This window comes from Mus musculus, chromosome 1 (genome assembly GCF_000001635.26).
Source record: "Mus musculus strain C57BL/6J chromosome 1, GRCm38.p6 C57BL/6J".
Classification (NCBI taxonomy): domain Eukaryota; kingdom Metazoa; phylum Chordata; class Mammalia; order Rodentia; family Muridae; genus Mus; species Mus musculus.
Genome location: NC_000067.6, coordinates 86860229 through 86884063, shown reverse-complemented (window position 1 = coordinate 86884063; position 23835 = coordinate 86860229). Strand labels below are relative to the sequence as shown.

The 23835-nt window shown below is 39.7% G+C and overlaps 1 protein-coding gene across 10 annotated transcripts in view; it reads right to left on the bottom strand.

Annotated features, from left to right (window-relative positions):
- The window catches only part of Dis3l2 (DIS3 like 3'-5' exoribonuclease 2), a 348174-nt gene that overhangs the window by 166034 nt on the left and 158305 nt on the right, over nucleotides 1-23835 (bottom strand). For all 10 annotated transcript variants that reach the window (XM_006529300.4, XM_017319469.2, XM_030252483.1 and 7 more), the window contains one exon: nucleotides 5488-5661. In XM_006529300.4, the coding sequence (XP_006529363.1) occupies nucleotides 5488-5661 (174 nt within the window). The remainder of the gene's footprint in view (nucleotides 1-5487; nucleotides 5662-23835) is intronic.

Here is a 23835-nt window from a genome sequence, read left to right as displayed (position 1 = left end):
CTTAGCTCTCAATTCCACAACCAGTGACCTTAGCTTGATTGATGTATTCACACCTATATCACAGCACTGGCCACTCTCTGCAGTGCTTAACCTCAATATGAGTTCAATTCTCTGAAGATAAAGAGCTAAACCTCAGTTGTCTTTGTATTTTCAGTGGATAGTTCAATTTTATAAATATATATATATATTTATAAATATATATATTATATATATATATATATATATATATACACACACACATATATATAATGTTTGTGTTGCATACACATAAAATATATGTAAATATTTCAGCAGAAAAGGAGGAAATGCTTAAAAGACACAGAAGAGTGGCTTTGGGAGTTTAGAGAATGTCAATTTATTCAATGAAAGAGACACTTTTCAGGACACACTAGAGCCCAATCTGAGATCTTTGGTCAAATTCAAGAAAATGAGCACTGCTTTTTAAATGGTGTTGAAGATACGGGGCTCTCAGAGAATGCATCACACTATTATAAATACTTATCCTAACTACTTCCCTCCATTAAATAGTATTTGACTATTGCTTCATATATTTCATTCATGTCCCCTCACAGGAGACTGAGGGAGAAGGTTCATAGAGGCAGAAACCCACATCGATTTCCATTAGTTACTGTATTTCCAATGCCCAGGGATGGCATATCATAAATATATGTTGGTTAATAAACTAAATAAACTTACCACATATCAGTCAAAGAAAAGAAGCTCATCAGATCCAAACACATTAGCAGAGTCATAGGCTTTACTTTATATTAATTTTATTGTAAAAAATAAGAAACTCACCAGGACTACATAAATATATGAATTAACCCCAATGCCCTCATTACATGTATGGGTCAGTGTAAGTGTCATGTGCAGATGAAAGAGTCAACATTCTAGAAAATGCATAACATGGGCTCTCTCATTGGTTCCTGGGCCAAATGTAATCTACAGGTTTTTACCATGCCTGCTTGCATGGACTTACAGATCTCATTTAATTGTAGGTAAATTAATCTTTATAATATAGGCAAGTCACTAAAATATTACTAGAAGATGCAGAGGCTTAAGATAACAGTAACTATTACATGAGTTACACTTATAACTGATGTTATATATTTTTATAATATAGGTAATAGTAAGATAACATCAGTGCTCCTAGAAACAGTAGCTCCAAGAACACAGCAAACCTGGCACTTGTTTTCCATGTAGGAGTTCATTACAGTGCGGCTGTGACTGCACAACACTGGCTGCCAAGTGCTTTGAGGTACTTACGAAAAGTAAACACACTGTCCCTTCAAGGGGAAGACAACACTGAGAAAAAGGGGTTATTCAATGTGAAAACAAAATACTATGTTTATCATTCAAAAACACTTTTCTTTTCTTCCTCCTCTCCTCTCCTCCTCTCCCTCTCCCTCTGCTCCCTCTCCCTCTCCTCCCTCTCCCTCTCCTCTCCCCTCTCCCTCTCCTCTCCCCTCTCCCTCTCCCTCTCTCCCTCTCCTCTCCCTCTCCTCTCCCTCTCTTCTCCTCTCCTCTCCTCCCCTCCCCTCCCCTTCTCCTTCCTTTCTCTCTCTCTCTCTCTCTCTCTCTCTCTCTCTCTCTCTCTCTCTCTCTCTCTCTCTTTCTTTTTTTTCCAGTGCTAGGGTCAAACCAAAAGCCTCGAGCATCCAGATCTTTTTAGCAGATGTGCTGAAATGCTTCTCCTATCATATTATTTTGAGTAAAAAATTGTGTCTATGTACAAACTACTAAATTGCTCACATGTACACCCAAACTACATACCAGAACTTTACAACTAGTTTTATGATGTCACTGAAAGAGTTTTCTGTGGATTATAAACCTTTTTAAAAATGGCTAACACTGAGTTGTGATGGTGCATGCCTATAACCCTAGCATTTGGAAGGCAGATGCAAGAAGACTGCAGTTTAAGGCAGCCTAAGTTACAAAGTGAGACTCTGTTTCTCCTGTCTATGAGCATAACAGAGTACCAGTAAGAATGTCAGGGGCTGGTGCTTGCTCCTGGGACGAATCTCATGTTGGCCCAGTCATTGGTTGTCTGTTCCCTCAGTCTCTGTTCCTGCACTTCTTGTAGACAGGACTAATTTTGGGTTGAAGGTTTTGTGGGTGAGTTGATAACCTTATCCTTCTACTGGGGAGTCCTGCCTAGCTACAAGAGGTGACCATTTCAGGCTCCATATCCACCACTGCTAGGAATCTCAGCTAGAGTCATCCTCAAATAAATTTGGATACACTAGTTGAATAGAACCTAAAATATGAGTATTATGCTTTAGTAAACTCATCTCACGTCTTTAAAAAGTTCTCTTATTTATTTTTAAAATAGGAACAAGGGTATAGAGTACCAGCCTATATCACTGTATGTATGTATATATGTATGCATTATGCATGTATATATGATGATCATTAAAATCAAGTTAAAATAGATAGGACTAGGTCAGCCTCTATCTATCTATCTATCTATCTATCTATCTATCTATCTATCTATCTATCTATGATGATCATTAAAATCAAGTACCAACATAGCCAGGACTAGATCAGCCATGGTGGCACATGTGTTTAGTTTCAACACTTGGGAGACAGACAAACTCATTTCTGTGAGTTTCTTGTAGAACATAACATGTTCCAGGCCAGCCAGGGATATATATGGAGACCCTGTCTAAATAAATAAAGCATATAAGACTTACAATCAGATATTTAAATTTCTATGCTACAAGTTATTAAAGCAAAGTTTTAAAACAACGATAGTACCCAGTTGAACTGCTTTCACCAAAAGTAAAACTATTAATATAAAGAGACAGGGTTTTTAATACCTTTCAGAAGAAATATCAAAATATTTGAAATTTATTTCATTTTTATTTTTCTTCTTTTGTTTAGGTTTGTAATATAAATAACTGATTCATAATGTATTATATTTTTTATAATTTTAAAAAGACATGCATTAGTGGGAATGCATGTTTACCAATGTTAACAGATTACTGTTTTAGATATCAAGGAGCCATTTAAAATTTAAATGTAAAAGAATAATTTAATCTGATCTGAATTTTAGAAACATAATCTTGGGGACAGGAGATGAGAGTGAAAATACTGGAAAGCTAAAGGGGTTTAAAACCCGTCACTACTTTAATGCAGAGACATCTACAAAGGCCCTCTACTTTTGGGTTCTTTCTCAGAGCACATGGTTAGACTTTAACAGAAGCTTTCTGCAGAGCAAGGTCTATTCTGTAGCTCAGCCCAGAAAGCAACAAGGGCCAAACCAAAGGCAAGATGGAGCCATAAAAGGATAACTTGGTGTAACCCTGGCTCTTGTGACCACTGAAATGTTTAATAATTTTCTGCAGGTTATGATCAGGTCAGAGAAAAAAATGAGTATATCTATCTTCTGACATTTGTATTTATGATTTCTTGAAGTTATTTTAAAGACTTTTAGCAATGGAATGGTATGCTAAGTGAATAGTTGACTATTGCTTCCCTGCCTCTTTATTACTACCCTGAGCCAATTTCCTCCCACTTTAATCATGTATGTGACCAGGATGATTTACTTCCTTCTATTTTCTATATATGCATACTTTTAATGTGCAGATATGTGCATGTTTTACATATGTTTAGGTGTATTTATATGGCTCTGGATTATTGACTTCACAAAAATACAATCATAGTCACATGATCTGCAGTTTCTTCTTTCACTTAACAGTATTTGATGGTCTCCTCTCTAGGACAGACAATATGGATACAGTCACTTTTTTGCATAGCTGTAGGTAACATCATCATAGGGATGGGTAGACCATAGTTATTAAACCATTCCATTACTGATAGACTCAGCAGTTTTTACAGTAAAACAGCAATGAAAATCTTGGCTCATAAACCTTTGAATACTTCACTCAGTAAGATACATTTCTGTAAACAGAATTTGGGGGTAAAAAGTACATTGAAAACTAAATAAGCACTAAATTAGACTTCAAAAATAATGATTATTGTTTGAATTTAATCATTCCTTGATAATTTTTCTTTTTTTTTGTTTGGTTTTAGTCTCTTTTCCCACTTTTTAAATTCTTTGACACTCTCCTTTAAGAATACATCATACCCAGCCTAGAGGTCTTTTGTTTTCTGAGGCAGGATTTTACCATGCAGCCTAGCCTGGTCTACAACTCACTGTGGAGCATCCTGGATCTCCTGCCTCATGCTCCCAAATCTGTGTCACCACATCTGGCTTCATCAAGTTTTTTATATAGTCCTAAATCCAGGAAAAGATCTCAGTAAGCTCTCAATTGTGCAACAAAGGCTCCAGAAGGTCCAGGTTCAGGGTCCAGAGGAGATAACCCCTATGTGTTACGCAGTAACATCCAGGAGCACACTGTGCCAAATGAACTGAAATCCATGTGTTTCTATCAGCCACACTGAAGGGTAGGAAGGGATTATTATCTCATTTTCTTCACACACTCTCAGCAAGAAAAGCAAAAAACAGACAGTACGTTCTCAAAAGATACAATGCCTGAGAGGGCAGAAAAGGACCCTCAGACTGGACACTTGGAGCTGAAGGCACCATAAGTTCAGCTACAAAGCAAGCAAGTGTGGTGGAAAGACACTGACACGGGATAACCTCAGCAAAAACCTTCCACAGCCTCCGTGGTGGGGTGTATGAAAACTTTCTTGGTTCTAAGTATCTCCATGTGGCATCCAGAATGAATGCCAGTACTGAAACCAAATTCTGAAGAGAAATATCAGAAAAGAACTAACATCCCACAATGAAGAAACATCTTCAAAGAAGATGTTGTTATAAAAATACCACAAAAGTACTTTCCAATAAATTCCAGACCTAAAAGTAAAGCTTTAAAATGAGCCTCCAAGCACAAGGTCCTGAATCCTCTGCTATGTGCCTAGAGAGGCCCACTTAGAGGAAGCACTTCTAAGCAGATAACACTGCCTTTCTGTCATGAGACTGGGGTCCAGCAAGGAGAAGAGACTAGGTAAAACCACCTGCAATCTTTTGAAATTAGAATGGTCTAGAACCATTCTAGAAACAAATGTTTGCAAAATGTTTGCAAAAGAACAAAGGGTCAACATTTTAAGGCAACACAAATGTTGCAATAACTTTGAAGTTGTCATGAAGAATGTCATGGTTGAGCAATATATAAGCAAAGAACCATATATAGTTGTATTCTACTGCAATGTGACTAAACACAGAATTATGAATCTCATATCACTTTAGGAAGATTAGTAACTATTCATAGCTATTAATTATTGCTGACAGTTTTCAAATCATTAAAATCTGAAATCCATCTTCAGTTGATGAGCTCAAGTGGTGGGCTGGATTTAGCTGGTAATCCGTCACTTGCTGACCTCTGGTACAGAAGCACCAGACTTTCAACTGAATCCAAACAGTGGATAAAAGAAGGAAATATCTTAGCTCGACCCCTAGAAGAAACATCAGGGGAGAAGACAGAGCAGGAACAGCTGTTCCCAGGTGTTCCCCATGTTTACCTTAGGTCTCTTCTCTTGCCCACCTCATCAGGTGGGATTGTCCAGGGCAGGCTTTGAGGGAGACATTCAAGAACTTCTGAAGAGAAATCAGAGAAGTCCACACCATATTCTGTCAGTATCCCTTCTGTTTCAGGCTCGATTTCACCAGCCTGCCCAAGACTCTTAGCCAGTTGCCTGTGGACAGAGCAGAGAGTGGACAATGAACTGTATTAGTGAATAAATAAATAACATGTAGGTCTCTGTCTCTTTTCTAAAATAAGTTAATATGAAAATCCTCATGAAGGCTACGACTACAGTACAAATGTACATTCCGGAGAGATTTTCTGACCAGAGGAAGAAGGGCAAAAGGCAGAACTTCTTGGAACTCCTGCAATTTTACTCATGGGGAAGTCAACATTGGTCCTCACATGCCCTTGTTTTTTTTTTTTTTTTCCATTTTTTATTAGGTATTTAGCTCATTTACATTTCCAATGCTATACCAAAAGTCCCCCATACCCACCCACCCCCAATCCCCTACCCACCCACTCCCCCTTTTTGGCCCTGGCGTTCCCCTGTACTAGGGCATATAAAGTTTGCGTGTCCAATGGGCCTCTCTTTCCAGTGATGGCTGACTAGGCCATCTTTTGATACATATGCAGCTAGAGTCAAGAGCTCCGGGGTACTGGTTAGTTCATAATGTTGTTCCGCCTATAGGGTTGCAGATCCCTTTAGCTCCTTATGCCCTTGTTTTTGACAGTCTGATTACATATCCAGGATGCTCTCCAACTGGGAATTCTCCTGCCTCAGCTTCCCAAGTACTGGGATTATAGGCAGGTGCCATCATGTCAAGCTCCAAAGTTGCTATTGTGAAATGTCTACATGGAAGCTTTTGGAAAACTCCTTTAGAAAAGTTTGACCAACTTAGCTTGCTGTTAAATTATGACAATAAGATGAAAGAAGGAAGCAGCCTTCGGCCCAGCCCCTATATTAGGAGAGACATTAGGGGAGAAGACAGAGCTCAAGGATGAGTTTCTTCCACAGAAGCCATGAAAAAGCAGCTCCACAGTCTACATACTGGTGACACTGTGTAGTACCCACAGTCAATACTCCAACCCTTAGAAATTATAAGCCCGATTAAATGCCTGTTTTCTTTTATAAGTTGCCTTGGTCATGGTGTTTTATCATAGCAATAGAAACCCTAACTGAGACAAAAGAAACAATAGAATCTAGGTAAGTAATAGGAAAAAAATAAAGAATAACTAGTGGACAGAAAAGAAACAAACTGTAAAGAAAGAGTAAAACAGATGACATCCTAGTTAGACTCATCAAGGAAAATGGGGAGACAAGGACACAAATTCTAAGTATCAGAGTAAGAGTGGGGACATCGTTAACATACTACAGCATGAAAAGCATAAGGGAGGACTCAGTCGGGGACTTCTGTGGCTGAATTAAGGAAAGGCTGAAAGAAGCTGAGGAGGAGTGTGACCCCCATAGAAAGACCAGTAGTCTAAACTAACCCAGACCCCCGAGATCTCTCAAACACTGAACCACCAACCAGGCAGGATACACCCTGGTTGAAGTCCTTGGTTGATATGAAGCCCCTGACACATAAACAGCAGAGGACTGCTTGGTCTGGCTTCAGTGAGAGAAGATGCACCTAACCCTAGAGAAACTTAAGTGAGGTCCTGGAGAGTGGGGAGGCCTGGTGGGGGAGCGGGGGATGGGGTACATCCTCTTGGAGACTGCAGATGGGGTTGCGGGGGGGGGGGGGAATGTGGGAGGGCAGGCTGGGAGGGGGTTAATGACTGTATTGTAAAAAAAAAAAAGTAGTACTAGTGATTTTTATCCAATAAATTGAACATCTTGAATGTAACAAGTAAATTCCTTGAAAGATACAAACCGCCCAGGATTCTTAAACAATAAATCAATATCTGAGTATCTCTGTATTTATTAAGGAAATTGAACTGGTACTTTAAAATCGTCTCACAAAGAAAACTCAAAAGTCCAGGTTGTCCTGATAGCTTCTATCAAATACATAAAACAGAATTCAGCTGTTATATTTAAAAAGTATCATAAACAATTAACTAAAAATTTATCCTGCATAAGAAAATCATCACTATAATTCACCTTAGTAACAATCAAAGAACATATACAATAAAGTAAGAAATAGAATTTGACAAAATTTTCACATTCATTTACAATAAAAGCACATGATCAATGGAAGAAGCTTTTCTGATTTGATTAAAAGTGTCCAATGGGCCTGAGAAGATGGCTCGGCCAGAAGATATGTGCAGTGTAGAAAGAAGGACCTCAGTTTAGAACCTAACACCTATGTTTAAAAGAAAGGAAGGAAAGCGGGAGGGAAGGAAGGAGGGTAGGAAAGAAAAGCCAGCTGTGGGTATGTGCCCCTGTAATCCCAGCGCTGGAAGTTGAAGTCAGGAGGCTCCTGGAGCTTGCTGGCTGGGCTAGCCTTGTCAAATTTGTTGAGATCCAGGTACAGTGAGATGCCACCTTAAAAATATGGTGGGTAGCAACAGAAAACACCAATGTCAGGCTTCCACGTGCACACACATATTTGCACATATATGAACACATACACACACATACCCTGCCCCACCCTAGAGCTGATACCAAACTTAACAGTTAAAGTCTAAATGCTTTCTTATAGATCAGGAAGAAGATAACTGTTCATTAACTGAACATTACTGAACATTGTTTGGGGGGGGGCGCTAATGAATGTTATAAAGCAAATGATAAGCAAGGCATAAAATTAAAATGGGAAGATATCACACTGCATATAGTGGGATAAACTGAGTACAATTTCCATGACAGAAATGACCAGTCTCCTACTGTATGTTTCCTGTAAGATCTGTGTGTATGAAAACAGAATTCAGCATACTGTATTTAAACTCTCAACCCAAGATTCCTAGTTCAGAAACAGTGCCCCATAGACAAGAGAAGCTCTCAGTATTCATGTATGGCAGTAAAAACACTTTTAGTGGTTTGTGTCAATGGTGTCTTGCAAGAGGAGAAGTGGGATCTACTAGCGCTGTGACCAAATAATCTTTACATAAAATGAGGTCTAGGCTTCTTGGCTCTGCAGAATTATCTTTACAGCACTGGGGGGGGGGGGGGGCGCAAGCATTCACTGTTTCTGCAATCCCTTCAGTGCCCTTCCAATAAATTCTTTTTCTAAGTTCCATTCTCTTACTTGTAACCAAGAACCCAGACAGTTAAGGGTCCCAATAATTTTCACAATGCTAAGGAATTTTTTAAATGACTGACTTGTGCTCACCAGAATGAACTGCCCACTAAAGGTCTGAGGGAGCTATCATCACTGCCTCTGAAGCTTACAGGACATAAAAACCCAATACTGGGATAGAGTAAGGCTACTTAGAATAATGTTACTCAGGTTAAAAATAACTTTATTCTAGTGATGAAAAGTAATAAATAGTCATAAAAATTATCTAGGAGTTTGAAAACTAATGGGCTCTGTGTTATTCCCTAGTGGCCTAGTTATTACTCTCATTCACAGTCTCTGAGGGTCTGTTTCCACATTTCTCTCCTAACATCAAGACCTTCTTTGTATGGACATGGGTGTTTTGCCTGCATAAATGTCTATGCCCTGCTTATGTGCCCCATTCCCACAAAGATCAGAAAAAGACTTTGGATCCCCTGGAATAGAGCTGCCAGTGGTTGTGAGCCATGTGGATGCCAAGAACCAAACCTGAGTCCTCTGGAAGAGCAGGTAGTACTCTTAACAACTGAGCCATTTCTCCAACCCTCTAATAAAAATGTCTTAACTCTCTGGGTTCTTGGTTACAAGCACGAAAGACAAATTTTGGTTGGAAAAGTTTTATTGGAAAGATATAGAGAGACTCACAAAAAAAAAACAAAACAAAAAAAAACAAAACAAAAAAAAAAAAAACAGGCTTGGAGAAGGAGAGAATGAATAGATGAAGAGTGATAAGCCCAATCTCTGGATTCTTGATTCTGGGCTAGGAACAGAATAAAAAGACTTCCACTGAAGAGGGTATTGAATTTCTTACAAGGGAAAAAAACCCTTCCATGTTGGTAAGTCACATCATTGAATTTAGGGCCTTACTAAGTCCCTTCAGTAAAATTTTGAGGCACTACAGAAACAGACAATGTATGCAGGAAGAGAAAGGAAGAGCTCATCGTCCTCACTGCAGAGCTCCCACTGGCCCTCTATACTCTCAGCAGATGATGGTAGTATCCCATGTTTTTGAGCATGCGGTCTCTGAAAAGGCAGCATAGCAGAAACTTTCTAATGTTGTCTGCTTTGGCTGAGGAAAAAAGACCTAATAGGCAGTAGCTACAAGTTTAACTGATGGCTAGGGGACCTGAAAGGCCTGGTAACAAGGGGATCTAGATAAGGGATAGGTGAACAAAACAAGTTTGTTGAAATGAGCCTGGCAGAGTGTGAGTGTTTATACTGTGTGGTAGTTAGTTTTCACTGTCAACTAGGCTGAATTTAGAGTCATCCACAAAATACACCCTATAGGTTTGTCTGAGTATGTTTCCAGAAATGTTAAACTAGGGGGGAAAGACATGGATGTGGGTGGCACCATCCATGGGCTTCGGTCCTGGACTTAATATAAAGGAGAGTGAGCTAAGCACCACCATCCATCTCTGTTTCCTGACAGCAGATGCAAGATGGCCAGATGCCTCACACTCTGTTACCATGACGAGCTGCTTCCCCTTGAACTATGAGCCAAGAGAAACCCTCCTTCCTTAAGCTGCTTCTTGTAAAGTATTAGGTCATAGTGATGAGAAAAGGAACTAATGCATACTGCATAAGAGATCTCAGTCAAACAACTCAGTGTGAAGACGGCAAGGGTCTCCCTGAGAACAATCATGCCGTGCTTCCTCATAGGCTTTAAAAACACAGAGAACAGCAGCAGGAAATGAACACCACAATAATAACTTCACATTAGAGTTGACTCGGCTCCCATCCTCATAGTACACCAGTGTGCCAACGGCCAGTCACAGCCAATGGTGACAGAGAACAGCCAAGAGGACATTTGATCGTTGATTATGTCTAATGAGGTTTTCACAACAGAGTGACCTTTCTCCATTAATCTGGAAACTCTAAGTCTGGGTTTGTGACTGTCATCTTCATTTGCTCTACCTGCCATACTTGTATAAATACCACAACATATACATTCAGAGTACTTTATAAGGTATTATATGACCAGATTTTATCATGCAACACTATCTTCTTGAAAAAAGCAAATCTTAAGAATTTACTGACATGAAGGGTATAATCAGGAGACAGCCCTTACCAGACTGCACCTCTAGCCTGCCAGAGACAGGGATGCCCTAGCTTAACATTCTAGGAATAAGAGCTGAGAATGCAAGGCACGAGTGTCAGGCCATTTTGTGTCACAGTGGAGACATACTTGTAGCTGAGAATGCAGTTTGGTGGTAGAACATTTGTGAACATGCACAAGGTCTTGAGTTTGGTACGGGGGTAAAAACACAACAACAAAACCTTAATTACAAAAATGCTATTCTTGTCCTCATAATGCTTATTACTTTTATTTATTTTGGCTTTTTTCAAGTCATATATGCATGCATGATTTAGCTATCTATGTAAAATCTAGAAACCACAGATAAAAGAAACATATGGTACCTGCCTCTTGAGATTGGCTTAATATTACCTCCAGTGGGATGCTCTTTTATGACAATTCTAGGGACACAATAATTCCTTTTATTCTGAAATGGAGAGCACAAGAACCGACTGACATAAACAGGAATTGAGCCCACTACTGACTTCTTTATTTACAATTCAAGGCAGCTGAGAGATTCCTCACAAGTAAACCCAGTTGGAATAATATAAAGAGGTTGCATACATAGGCGGCTGAGGCATAAAACTCTGGAGCCTCTCTTCCCTGTCCCCCTTTGTAGATAGGATGTTACTCTGTAGCCCAGGTTGGCCTCAAACTGAAGACAGTATTTAAATGACATTAAGTAACTATTTATTGATCAGATCACTAAATAGTTCCTGGAAGAAGTACAAATAAGGAGGCATAGTGTAGTTTGAGAGAACTATGCCTACATTAAAAGAAGTATGTTCTTGTATGAGTGGAACTTCTGGTAGAGGTGTGAGTACAGCAGATGTAGACCACAATAAAAAACCTGGACTCATCCTGAAAAGCTGGGAGCACTTCTCCAAGATACTTACAGTCAGAAATGATAATCCTACACTTAATGTGGAAAAAGTGTAAGAAACTGGACAAAGACGTTTGCTAAGATTCAGCTTTGGAAGATCATTACAATTGTTCCGTCTATGGTTTAATTTTCCAAAGTCTTAGTTGGCAGTCACCCATGGTTAGAAATTACTAGATCGAAAAAAATCTAGAAATAATTCATACATTAAGTCCTATGCTACTCTGAGTAACAGGTCTCCTGCCATCCTGCTGGGTCTTACATAGAGCAGGCATTAGTCTTTTTTCCAGCTATTTACTTGGCACATTCAACCTATTCCATAGTCACTTGTAGCCATCTTTGCTACTAGACCAACTTCTGTGGCAGTACAGTGCTTGCGGTCACGTACTTATTTTACTTGATGTCTGCACAGTGTAAGAGCAGTACTGCTGGCAATTTTATTACTGTGTACTGTTATGATTATTCCATTTGTCAGTTATTGTTGTTAATCTCTTGCTGTGTCTAATGAATAAGTTAAACCTTAACATAAGTTCATACACATAGCTAAACCTGGTGTGTGTTGGGTTCAGTGCCGCCGTGGTTTCAGACCTCTAATAAGGAGGCTGGGAATGCATCCTCTGCCAACAATTGACTATTATATAAGTGCTATATAACATTTAACCATAAAGTATGTTCAATTAAAATACCATTCTGATGGTAAGCAAGGAAGGATTAAAGGAAAGCATGGAAGAGCTAAACATCTTCCAAGTAAATAGTCTCAGAATATCTGTCATGACCCAAGAATGGACACACAGGTACAACAACTGGTGACCCTATCAGCCCTGGGAGTCTAACGCTGGGATCAGCAGCACAAGTGCATAATTCTCGAAGGCTTTCAGTTTTGGGAACTTGAGAAATACGTAGAAAGCACTACCAGAGAAACAAAGATCCTGCTACCAGTCGCTAGAGGGAAAGTGACAGCACTTATAAACACCAAGGGTCACAGAGTTGAAACATCACTAAGTGAGGGCCATGGGGGGAGGGGTGGGAAAATTGAAGGCAACAAAACAGAAGCACAAAGATTTCAGAAGAACTTAAAGAAAACTTGTGAATGGCAGACTGTGATGGGTAACCTTGGCTGTCCTCTTGGAGGAACTTATAATAGCCGTGGAAAGGCATTGCTGAGCCTGTCTGGGAGGGATTATTTAGATATGGTTAACTCCTGTTGGCAGCACCATTGGACAGGCCGAGGAAGAAAGCATAATTAATAACACTTAGTATGGTTTTAATTCACTGAGTAAAAGGGGAAAAGGAGATGAACGCAAGCATCCATGACTCTTTGCTTCCTGATTGTGGATATAGTGTTATCTGTCACCTCTTGCTCACTCTGACGGACGGCACCCTTAAACTGTGAGCCTGCTTTTCACAGGTTTTTCTTTTGTTTAGCTGTTTTGTCACAAAAATGAGGCAAGTAACTAATACACAGATCAGATCAGATCAGATCAGATCAGATCAGATCAGATCAGATCAGATCAAAGGGATCTAACCATGCCATAGCTGGAGGTAGGTTCTAGATAGGACTAGAAACCATTTTCAAATATATTACTAAGACAATGCTCCAGAAATAAGAAGAAATTGAGATTTTTCTGACAGGCTAGCTCACATCTCAGGAAGAACTAACACAGAAAAATGCCAGAGAAACATATTCTAGGAGAGTTATTCGGTTTCAGAGTTAGTGTGTGCTCTCTCTAGTTTCTTTTTGGAGGCACTCAGAGCTATGAGTTTTCCTCTTAGAAATGCTTTCATTGTGTCCCATAAGTTTGGGTATGTTGTGGCTTCATTTTCATTAAACTCTAAAAAGTCTTTAATTTCTTTCTTTATTCCTTCCTTGACCAAGGTATCATTGAGAAGAGTGTTTTTCAGTTTCCACGTGAATGTTGGCTTTCTATTATTTATGTTGTTATTGAAGATCAGCCTTAGTCCATGGTGATCTGATAGGATGCATGGGACAATTTCAATATTTTTGTATCTGTTGAGGCCTGTTTTGTGACCAATTATATGGTCAATTTTGGAGAAGGTACCATGAGGTGCTGAGAAGAAGGTATATCCTTTTGTTTTAGGATAAAATGTTCTGTAGATATCTGTTAAGTACATTTGTTTCATAACTTCTGTTAGTTTCACTGTGTCCCTGTTTAGTTTCTGTTTCCAGGATCTGTCCATTGATGAAAGTGGTGTGTTGAATTCTTCCACTATTATTGTGTGAGCTGCAATGTGTGCTTTGAGCTTTACTAAAGTTTCTTTAATGAATGTGGCTGCCCTTGCATTTGGAGCATAGATATTCAGAATTGAGAGTTCCTCTTGGAAGATTTTACCTTTGATGAGTATGAAGTGTCCCTCCTTGTCTTTTTTGATAACTTTGGATTGGAAGTCAATTTTATTCGAAATTAGAATGGCTACTCCAGCTTGTTTCTTCAGACCATTTGCTTGGAAAATTGTTTTCCAGTCTTTCACTCTGGGGTAGTATCTGTCTTTTTCCCTGAGATGGGTTTCCTGTAAGCAGCAAAATGTTGGGTCCTGTTTGTGTAGCCAGTCTGTTAGTCTATGTCTTTTTATTGGGGAATTGAGCCCATTGATATTAAGAGATATTAAGGAAAAGTAATTGTTGCTTCCTGTTATTTTTATTGTTAGAGTTGGCATTCTGTTCTTGTGGCTATCTTCTTTTAGGTTTGTTGAGGGATTACTTTCTTACTTTTTCTAGGACGTGGTTTCTGTCCAGAGTTAAATTTTTCCAAATGCAAGATCTCAAGAAAACAAGGCTGTCATAAACACCTATGGAAATCCTATCAGGTGAAAACAGAGGCTTACTAAGAGATGGAAACAGTTCTCCACGGGGATAAGCAGTCTAGGTTACTGGACCATATATGTGGCAAAGACAGTGTGAAGGGGGAAGATGGTAACAGTCAGCAAGTATGGTGATGGACCCAACCCCACAAACTGTCACCTAAGTCACACCAGTCACTGGGGCGTTACTAAAATTAAAGAGAAAACATTTCTTTTTCCCAGCTTGTGCTTTCTGTCCTGGCAATAAATTTCACAGAGTTATAGACTGGGGCCAAACAATCTTAATTTGTTCATGAAATTGCAAGATGGCTTATAAAGACAAAATCATATTTTAGTTATGCCTTCCAAATGAAATCAACATCTCCAAGTTCCTATTAGTAGTAATTAACATTTATTTTACTAAGTTCGAAAGAACATTTCTCAAGTGCCTCATTTAAATAAATTTATTATGGATTTCCACTGGAGATATATTTGATAGCTGCACAGACTGAAGAGCTTGCAGAAGATAAAAATCTAATGTGTCAGCATGGTGAAAGAGCTCGTGCTGTTGAGAAGGGGCCTTAGATGCCCCAGAAAGGTTCCCCTCTATCTAAGAACTGAGATCTGATCTTCCCTAAATAGTAGAACCCCAAAGCTCCACCAGGGAACTGACTGGTAGACTGTGTATTTATCTTGCCCAAGTGTTTGTTTTGACATTTTAGTTTCAGTGTAAATTTCAGAACCATAAAAATAACTTTCATGTAGATGTATTGCTGTTCAAATGGTGTTGCGTTCTGTGTACTTTGCTGGAACTGCAGTTACAGGTGCCTGGGAGCGTGGGAGGACAGACCGGGTGGGAGTGTGATCCCCTGCAACTCAGCTGACTGTGAGTTTCCCCGGTGTGGGCACTGGGAACTGAAGCTGGGCATTCTCTCCAGCCCACCATGTCAACTTTCTGCAAATCTGAGACTGTTTGTGTTTTAAATTCAGTTTATCAAAAAAAAAAAAAAAAAAAGAAAAGAAAAAGAAAAAGGAAAAGAAAAAACAAAACAAAACAAAACAAACAAACAAAAACAATCCCAGTACTGAAAAAAGTAGAATTTAGATTTGCAATAATAGCAAACACAGGGATAGATCCTGCCCAACCAGGAAGACACAATGACTGAAAATATATGTTCTATTTTATTTTATTGTTAATTTTGGTTTTCTAACCTTTACTTAAAAATTAATTTAGTATTTTGTCTACTGCAGCTGTCATCTTGTTATATCTGTGCTTCTATTCTCTGAACCTAATATCAGCATTTCTTCTATTGCTTTTCAGACCTCTGGCCAAGCCTCCTTCCCTCCCATTATTTAACTCCCTTTCCCCTTCTCCAATTCCTTCTTCACCTCATTACTTAAATATTGGGAACTTGAGCCTAAAGAAAACTAAAATCCACATTTCCCCGAACCAGTAAGCCTGTGCTGCTAACTGTGAGCTTTATAGGAGACATAAGTACAGTGTACAGTTATTTTTCCGACATAAGTTAGCAAACACTATAACTCACATAAATGGAATTAAAGACAAAAATTACATAAATATCTCAATTTTAAAAGGTCTCTGCTGAAGTGTGGACACTAGGCCCCTCCTTAGAAGTGGGAACAAAACACCCATGGAAGGAGTTACAGAAACAAAGTATGGAGCTGAGATGAAAGGATGGACCATGTAGAGACTGCCATATCCAGGGATCCACCCCATAATCAGCTTCCAAATGCTGACACCATTGCATACACTAGCAAGATTTTACTGAAAGGACCCAGATGTAGCTGTCTCTTGTGAGACTATGCCGGGGCCTAGCAAACACAGAAGTGGATGCTCACAGTCAGCTAATGGATGGATCACAGGGCTCCCAATGGAGGAGCTAGAGAAAGTACCCAAGGAGCTAAAGGGATCTTCAACCCTATAGGTGGAACAACATTATGAACTAACCAGTACCCCTGAGCTCTTGACTCTAGCTGCATATGTATCAAAAGATGGCCTAGTCGGCCATCACTGGAAAGAGAGGCCCATTGGACACGCAGACTTTGTGTGCCCCGGTACAGGGGAACGCCAGGGCCAAAGGGGGGGAGTGGGTGGGTAGGGGAGTGGGGGTGGGTGGGTAAGGGGGACTTTTGGTATAGCATTGGAAATGTAAATGAGCTAAATACCTAATAAAAAATGGAAAAAAAAAAAGAAAGAAAAAAAAAAAAAAAAAAAAAAGGTCTCTGCTAATCCCAATGCAGAAAAAGTCCTTTGACAAAACAAACAATGCCATCATGAAAACAGTCCTAGAGAGAATGAGAGTAGAGGAAACATACCTCATCATAGGAAAAGTTGCATATGACAAACATACCAACATAATGCTAAATAAAAACGACACTGGAGCAGTCCTATAGAATCAGAAACAAGACAGGACTGTTGCTGTCCTCCTCCTTTTCAATGCAGTGTCTGAAGCACTCTAGAGCAGGAAGACTGAGAAGGAAATTTTAAAAATACACATTGGGGTGGGGGCATCCACATGGAGACGGGGTGGGGTGGGGAGGAGGTGTGGGATGTGGAGCAGTCAGACAGTGGGTGGGGGTCGGGGAATAGAATATGGAGTGTAAAAAAATAAATTAAAAATAAAATAAAATAAAAATACACATAAGAAAGAAGTCAAGCTATCCTTGTTTGCAGATGATATGTTATTATATATAAGTGATCCCCAAAATTCTACCAACATTGACTTTACAAATTCTACAAATTTCTACAAATGTTGATTAGAAATGATCAAAACCAACTGATAATAATCAGTACCTTTCTTTACACTAACAGCAAACTGAGAACAAAATCATGAAAACAGTCTCACAATAGCTTCAATAAAATACACTATCTAGGAATAAGCCTAACCAAGGGCATGAAAGATGCCTACAATGTAGTTTTTAAATCTCTGAAGAAAAGGATTGTGGAAAGCACTAGAAGATGGAAAGACAACCTTCCCCAATATTTATGGATTGGTACAATTAATATTGTGAATATGGCCATTCTATAAAAATACGCAACTTACAGAGTCAATGTGATCACAGTCAGTTATAGTCCCCATGACATGACTCACAATAGGGGAAACTGCACTAAAATCCATATGGAATCACGAAGCAGCCCTGAGTCAAACAAGCAATGCTGAAGGAAGTCCCACGCCAGATTTCAAGCTATACTGCAGGGGTATAAAGTAATAATAATAGCATGACACTGGCACAAATACAGACACGGAGATCAAAAGCAAGATACAAGACCCAAACACGAGGTGACATTACAGTCATCTCATAATTGATAGAGGCCAAAATTACAAACAAGAAATGACAGCATTTCAAACAAATTGGGCTCATGAAACTGGTTGTCCACAAGAATGAAATATGACATCATCTATCTATCTATCTATCTATCTATCTATCTATCTATCTATCTATCTATCTACCTACCTACCTACCTACCTATCTATCTACCTATCTATCGCCATAAAAATCAACTCTAAATGGATCAAAGACTTCAGTGTGAAACCTGAAATGCTTGAAACTGCCAGAAGAAAACATAGGCAGTACTCTACAAGATACAGTGTGGGAAAGGACTTCCTGAACAGGACTCCATTCACTCGGGAATTAAGGCCAACAACTAACAAATGGGACCTCCCCAATAAAACCAAAATGCGTCTGTACAGCAAAAGAAAGAAACAAGTAGAGACTAAGTCTACAGAATTGGGGGGATCTTTGCCAAGTATCTTTATGATAGAGAATTAGAATCCAGGATATACAAAGAATTTTTAAAAAAGGGGGGGGGGATTAAGAAAATAAATGACTGAATTAAAAATGGGCCATGGATCGGAATGAAGTTCTCAAAGAAGAAATAAAAATGGCTAAGAAATATGCTGGTAAGGATGTGGGCAAAAGAAAATCCCTTTCCACTGTTGGTGGCACTGTAATCTGTGGCAGCCACCACAGAAATCAGTGTGAAGAACTATCAGAAAGCTGAAAGAAGACATAGCATATGATCCAGCTACAGCATCAGTCAAACCCAAACAGAAGCAGTCCACAAATTCAATGACCAGTGCTCTGTCTACAAAAGTCTCAAGTAAACTGTTGGTAGTCACAGTGTCGTTAAAATGAACTGCAACATGGGAAGGATATCATGAAGCAGTCAAGAACTGCAGAAGGGTAGCAATGGTCAGACAGGCAACTGTGTGGAGCTGGCTCTCTCCTTCCACCTTTACATAGAGTCTGGGAATTGAATTCAGATCACCAAGTCTGTGAATGCCATATCACCAGTCCCCAAATAATAAACATTTCTATTATAATCTTATTAATTCAGTAATATCTTATTAAATATAGAGCAAACCCTTAATAGTGAACTATTGGGGTGAGATTTTAGAAGAATGTCATTGTCAATAGTATATATTTAATTTTTAATAGTCAATACTTAATTGCATATGTTTCAAAAGTAAAAGTGAGACTACATCTGAATTGTGATCCTGCAATAGTAGTTGCAAGGAAGAAGCTTTTCCTCAGTAGTGAATTTATAATGATCATCACCACAAACCTTCCTGATGCACCAGGCTCCTCATAAATACTGTATCCTAACATACAAACAACACAGACAGTGTAGTCAAGCTTCCTCCTGTTGGTGGGAAGAACTATGAGGCATAAATACTCTCTATGGGAAGCATCGGATTGGCTGCCCCAAGTGATAAGGAAATGACAAAATTATGAAGGAAAGGGACCAGTTACAGACAAAGGAGGCTATAACAGAGACAGTCCTTCAAATCAGCCTCTTTACATAAGAAAAGTATGTTTGGGTTTTGTATTTCTATCAGTAAGACACGCCCGATATTAGTGTCCTTGGTAGCTTGTCTTCTTTTCTCTATTAAATATTTTTTGAATGCCAACCTTAAAGTTAGTCTATGTACAAGCCACACATTCTTGTATTTTACTATCACCCTTAAATAAACATTCCCATACATAATGACCCATGTCCCATATTGTAAACTCCATGCAGATAAAATGGTATCACAGGCTTGAGAAGCCACAAGTGGAAAACAAACCCAGGCTGATCCTGGGGCCCAGAACACCAGTAACTATACGAAACCTGGCTGCCACTCAAGATGTGGCAAACACAACAATGTCTGTGGTCATATATTTATTGTTCATAGTGCTTTCTATAATCAGAAGTAGAAGGTAAGTTACCTTCTCTTCTGAATCAGTTCTGTGACACAGCAAAAGGCAGCACTAACGAATGGGGATCTTAGGGAAAATGTTTTAACAGTAAAAACATACACGAATGGGTAGGAAGTAAGATTACTGCTGATTTTGATTTGGGTTTTTTGGGGGGTGGTGGTGGTATTTATTTGTTTGTTGAGATAGAGGCTCATGCAGGCCTGGCTGACTTCAAACTCAATATGTAGTTGACCATGGCTTTGAATTTCTGATCCTCTTGCCTCTGTGCCTGGCACTAGAAATGAGCTGTAGTAATATCAAATGATTTTAGGGAAGGTCTTGAAGCAAAAGTGTGAATCAATATTGTCACAAAGTGAGCAGCTAGAGGCCAAAGGCAGGCCCAGTGTGTGGAAAGGCTGGCACCACCCAGAGCCCACACCAATGCGTTGTAAGCAGGAGCATTAGGAACTGCAGGAGAGGTGGTGACTTTGGCAGGATGTTTTTTTTATAGAGATTGTTTTTTCCATTATTGAGAAACTTAAGACTTGGGTTCATCAAAACCAATTTCTCAGAAGAAAAAAATTAAAATGGACAATAGAACTTTTTTTTGAGTTAACACTGTCTTGTAGAACCCAGAGAATTCTTACAGCTGAAAAATTCCAGGTGCTACATAATTGACCTTTTGATACTAAATGGCCTATTAAATTTGCAACGTGTGTATCATGGTGCTGAGGTCTACAAACTAGAGACCTGGAGTTGAGTCCCATGAGGGTTGACTTGGCTTCTGACCCTTTTTTTCTGTCTAAGGGGAAGCAGCGCCAGTGCCTGACTCTGGGCACCTTCTTCCTTGGCATCATGAGCCTGCAGAACTAGCCTCATCTACCTTAGAACACAGACACTGGGGGCTGGGGGCTCCATCATAGGCAGCAGCTCAGAATTATCAATCCAGGAGAACTCCCATACTCTCTTCAGCCAGATTAGGATGTTGTTTGGATAATGTCCCCATTATCCAAACAATATCTAATCCAGCAACTGTTTTTCTTCCTGGAGGTGAGGGTGCCTCCATGTATTAAAGCACTCAGAGGCTCCTGCTCCTGTACCCAGACTACAGGCTTGGTGATGAGGCTCTCTGGGAAAGCAACCATTTAGAGGCCTGTAGCAGCACCATTCTCCTGCAGTCCCTTGACTTCTGCAAGATGCAGGTTTGTTTTTTGTTTTGTTTTGTTTTGTTTTTTTGTTTTTCGTTTTTTCCAAAACTGATCCTTTCAGGCCACCAGGTGGAGCCCGACAGTCACACAAAAAAAGAGCCCCCTCCTCAGCTTGATTTGCTCTCCCCACCCCCCTTAACCAAGGTACAGTCACAACTCAGAAAAGGACTTGTAAAATCTCACTGTTTCATATAACTCAGCCTCTCCCTCAGAAGACTATTTAAATAAGAAATGTGCTCTTGGGAAAGTGAAATACCCACTTTGTAGAGAGATGGGGGAGGGAGGTTGCAAAAAGTTGTTTCTCTGTTTATTAATCTTATAAACAATTCCTCTGTAGCATGAATTTCTGCCTTTTGCTTTATCTAAGGGCCTGGTCACCACTGCATTTTTCTGCTAACATTAAATAATTCATATATAGTAATTTTAGCCACACCATCAGTTTTTATCTATTCCCTAAAGAAATTCAGTATCTTCCAAACCAAACAGAAGCCAGATGTGGTGACTCATGACATTGCTTCCAGTACTCAGAAGACAGAAGCAGGTGGATCTCTTTGAATTTGAGGACAGCTGATCTGCACAGCAAGTTCTAGGACACCAGTGCTATATGCTAAGACCCTGTCTCAAAAAAACAAAACAAAACAAAACAAAACCTAGTAGAAGTATTTGCTTCTATCAGGTGACTATAGAGGACTAGCTCTTTTAAAACCAAAACAACAACAACAACAAAAAACACTCCTGGTGAAAAGCTAGGAGATAAAGAGATTCAGGCAGACCCCACTCAACCTTCTCCACTGCATACCACGGCAATCAGAACCTCTCTTCTATGTTGCTTAGCCATTGGCTTCAGAGGACTTTGCTGCCCTCATTGAAATGAACAATGCTGCAATCCATTCTCTCCACCTCACTCCAATAGCTTTGAGTTAAGCCCAGACAGCCCCAAGTTCAACCATAAGGCTCTCATCTTTGCTGAACCTGAGCTGACCTATTCATTTCCCCTCCAAGTCCCCAAAACTTGCTAAATAATCTAAGTAATATGTCAGTTTGTTCTAGACCAATTCCTGTCCTATAGCCTCAGCCTTCAGGATTGCCCCAAAACACTATTTGTTCCTCACAGTAGCTACTGTGAAACCCTTTCATTTCCTTCAAGAGTTATCCTTATATTATTTGAAAAGAAACCACAACACATAGGAGGACGTGACCTTGCTATCTTTGTGCCCACGACATCATAGAAGGGATGAGGCTAAGACAGTGATCTTTAGAGCTTTGGTAGTAGGTTGTACAAAGGTCTAAGAAATACCATTATGAATGTCACTATGAGAGTTTCAAAAGGGAATGAAGATTTAAGAGAGCTGAGGAGTTCCTAAAACTGTAAATCTCATTACATAATTGCAAATCATTCCAGAGAGGAAGCCAATGCCGCTCTTTGGTTATTCTGGACAAGAGTCCACTACTAAATATTAAAAGTACTAAGTATGCTGTGATTTATGACAAAAAGCAGTGGTCCCGAAATGCCAGCAAGGGCTCACTAAGACTACTGTTTGGGTTCAGACAGAATTACAAGCCTAATAATTCACTAAAGGTAGTAGATATATTGTAAAGTCAAGTGAGACTCCATATGACAATTCCAACATCAAGACAGAATAAAACCCTAAAGACCACGGGTCTCCAAACTGTAAAGCTTCTGAGCGTCCCTTAAACTCGGGTGCCAGTGTCACAGGGGACGCCAAGGAGGCAATTACAGCACATGGGAGCCAAGACCAATGGCTTCCTTGTGATCTTCCCAAAGCTACTGATGTCATATGTTCTATAAATGTTCATATTCTTTTCAATCTTTTTGCTAAATGTTGGAACTTCCTAACACTGACAGCCTCCACCTGATCTGTACACATGCCATACACTGTTACCGTGCACTGACCTTGATGTCATGGAACTTTGGGTCTCCTTATTTTCCAATCCAAACCTCCCTCATTCCCTGTATTTCCTTGTCAACCTAGCTCCAGACATGAAAGTCACCTTCAGTCCAACCTCATCATCTGACCAGCTTTATCCTAAGGTATTTTTGGTTAAAATAAGCTTATAGCCAAGTAAAATATCAAATAAGTGATTGTAATCCAAACAGTATCTGAGCTACAGTAGTGAAATTATTAGAAGCTATGTGAAAACCCCAAAGGAGGCCTGAGAGTAAGCTAAGATTTTTTTGAATGGCCAACTAAGTTGAACTGAAAAGCTGACTATTTCACCAAGTGGTGAGAGTCTCTTCGAGTAAGTATAGTATGCAAAACCTTGGAGCCGTATGCAGACAGTCATCTAAGGAAAGAGCAAAGGATGGGGGATGGTGGGAGCTTGGTAGTAGGTTTTACAAAGGACACTGTGGTTACACTACTACTAGCATCTGCCATCTGAGATCTGGATGTTCTAAGAGCCTTCTACCTTTTCTTTCATGCAGAATTTACCTTCGTCCCCCCCTCCACCATCCCTGAATTTTTTCACTCCACTTGTCTCCTCTGCAGTTTTCCTGCTTCAGGTTCTTCCACTTCCTCTGGCTTCTACTCTTTAGCTGTTCCTTGGGCCCCTTTCTATCCACTCTAGATTCTTAGTCCAGGAGATCTGTTAGCAAACAGTTTCTGTCTCCTAGGAAATTATCCATATCTCCCCTTTCTTGTATCTCCTCCGAACCTTCATAAATTTACTTTCTTTCTGTGAAAGAACCTAAGACCATTTGTTTTGTACTATAGTGGGAACTCAAAAAGAAAGGACAGTCATTTCTAATTTCTCCATGTTTCTTCCCAGAGAGTTGGGTTCACAGTCCTGCACATGAGGCAGAAGGCCACAGAAACCTGGGTCCCACATCTACTTCAAGCTCCTTCCTAGAAATTATCTGTCATAACTTGGTCAGTGCAATTATCTGCCCTGTGAATTCTGTCTTGTGTCCAGACTTCAGCATGTGATCCACAGACTGGCTGTGTAT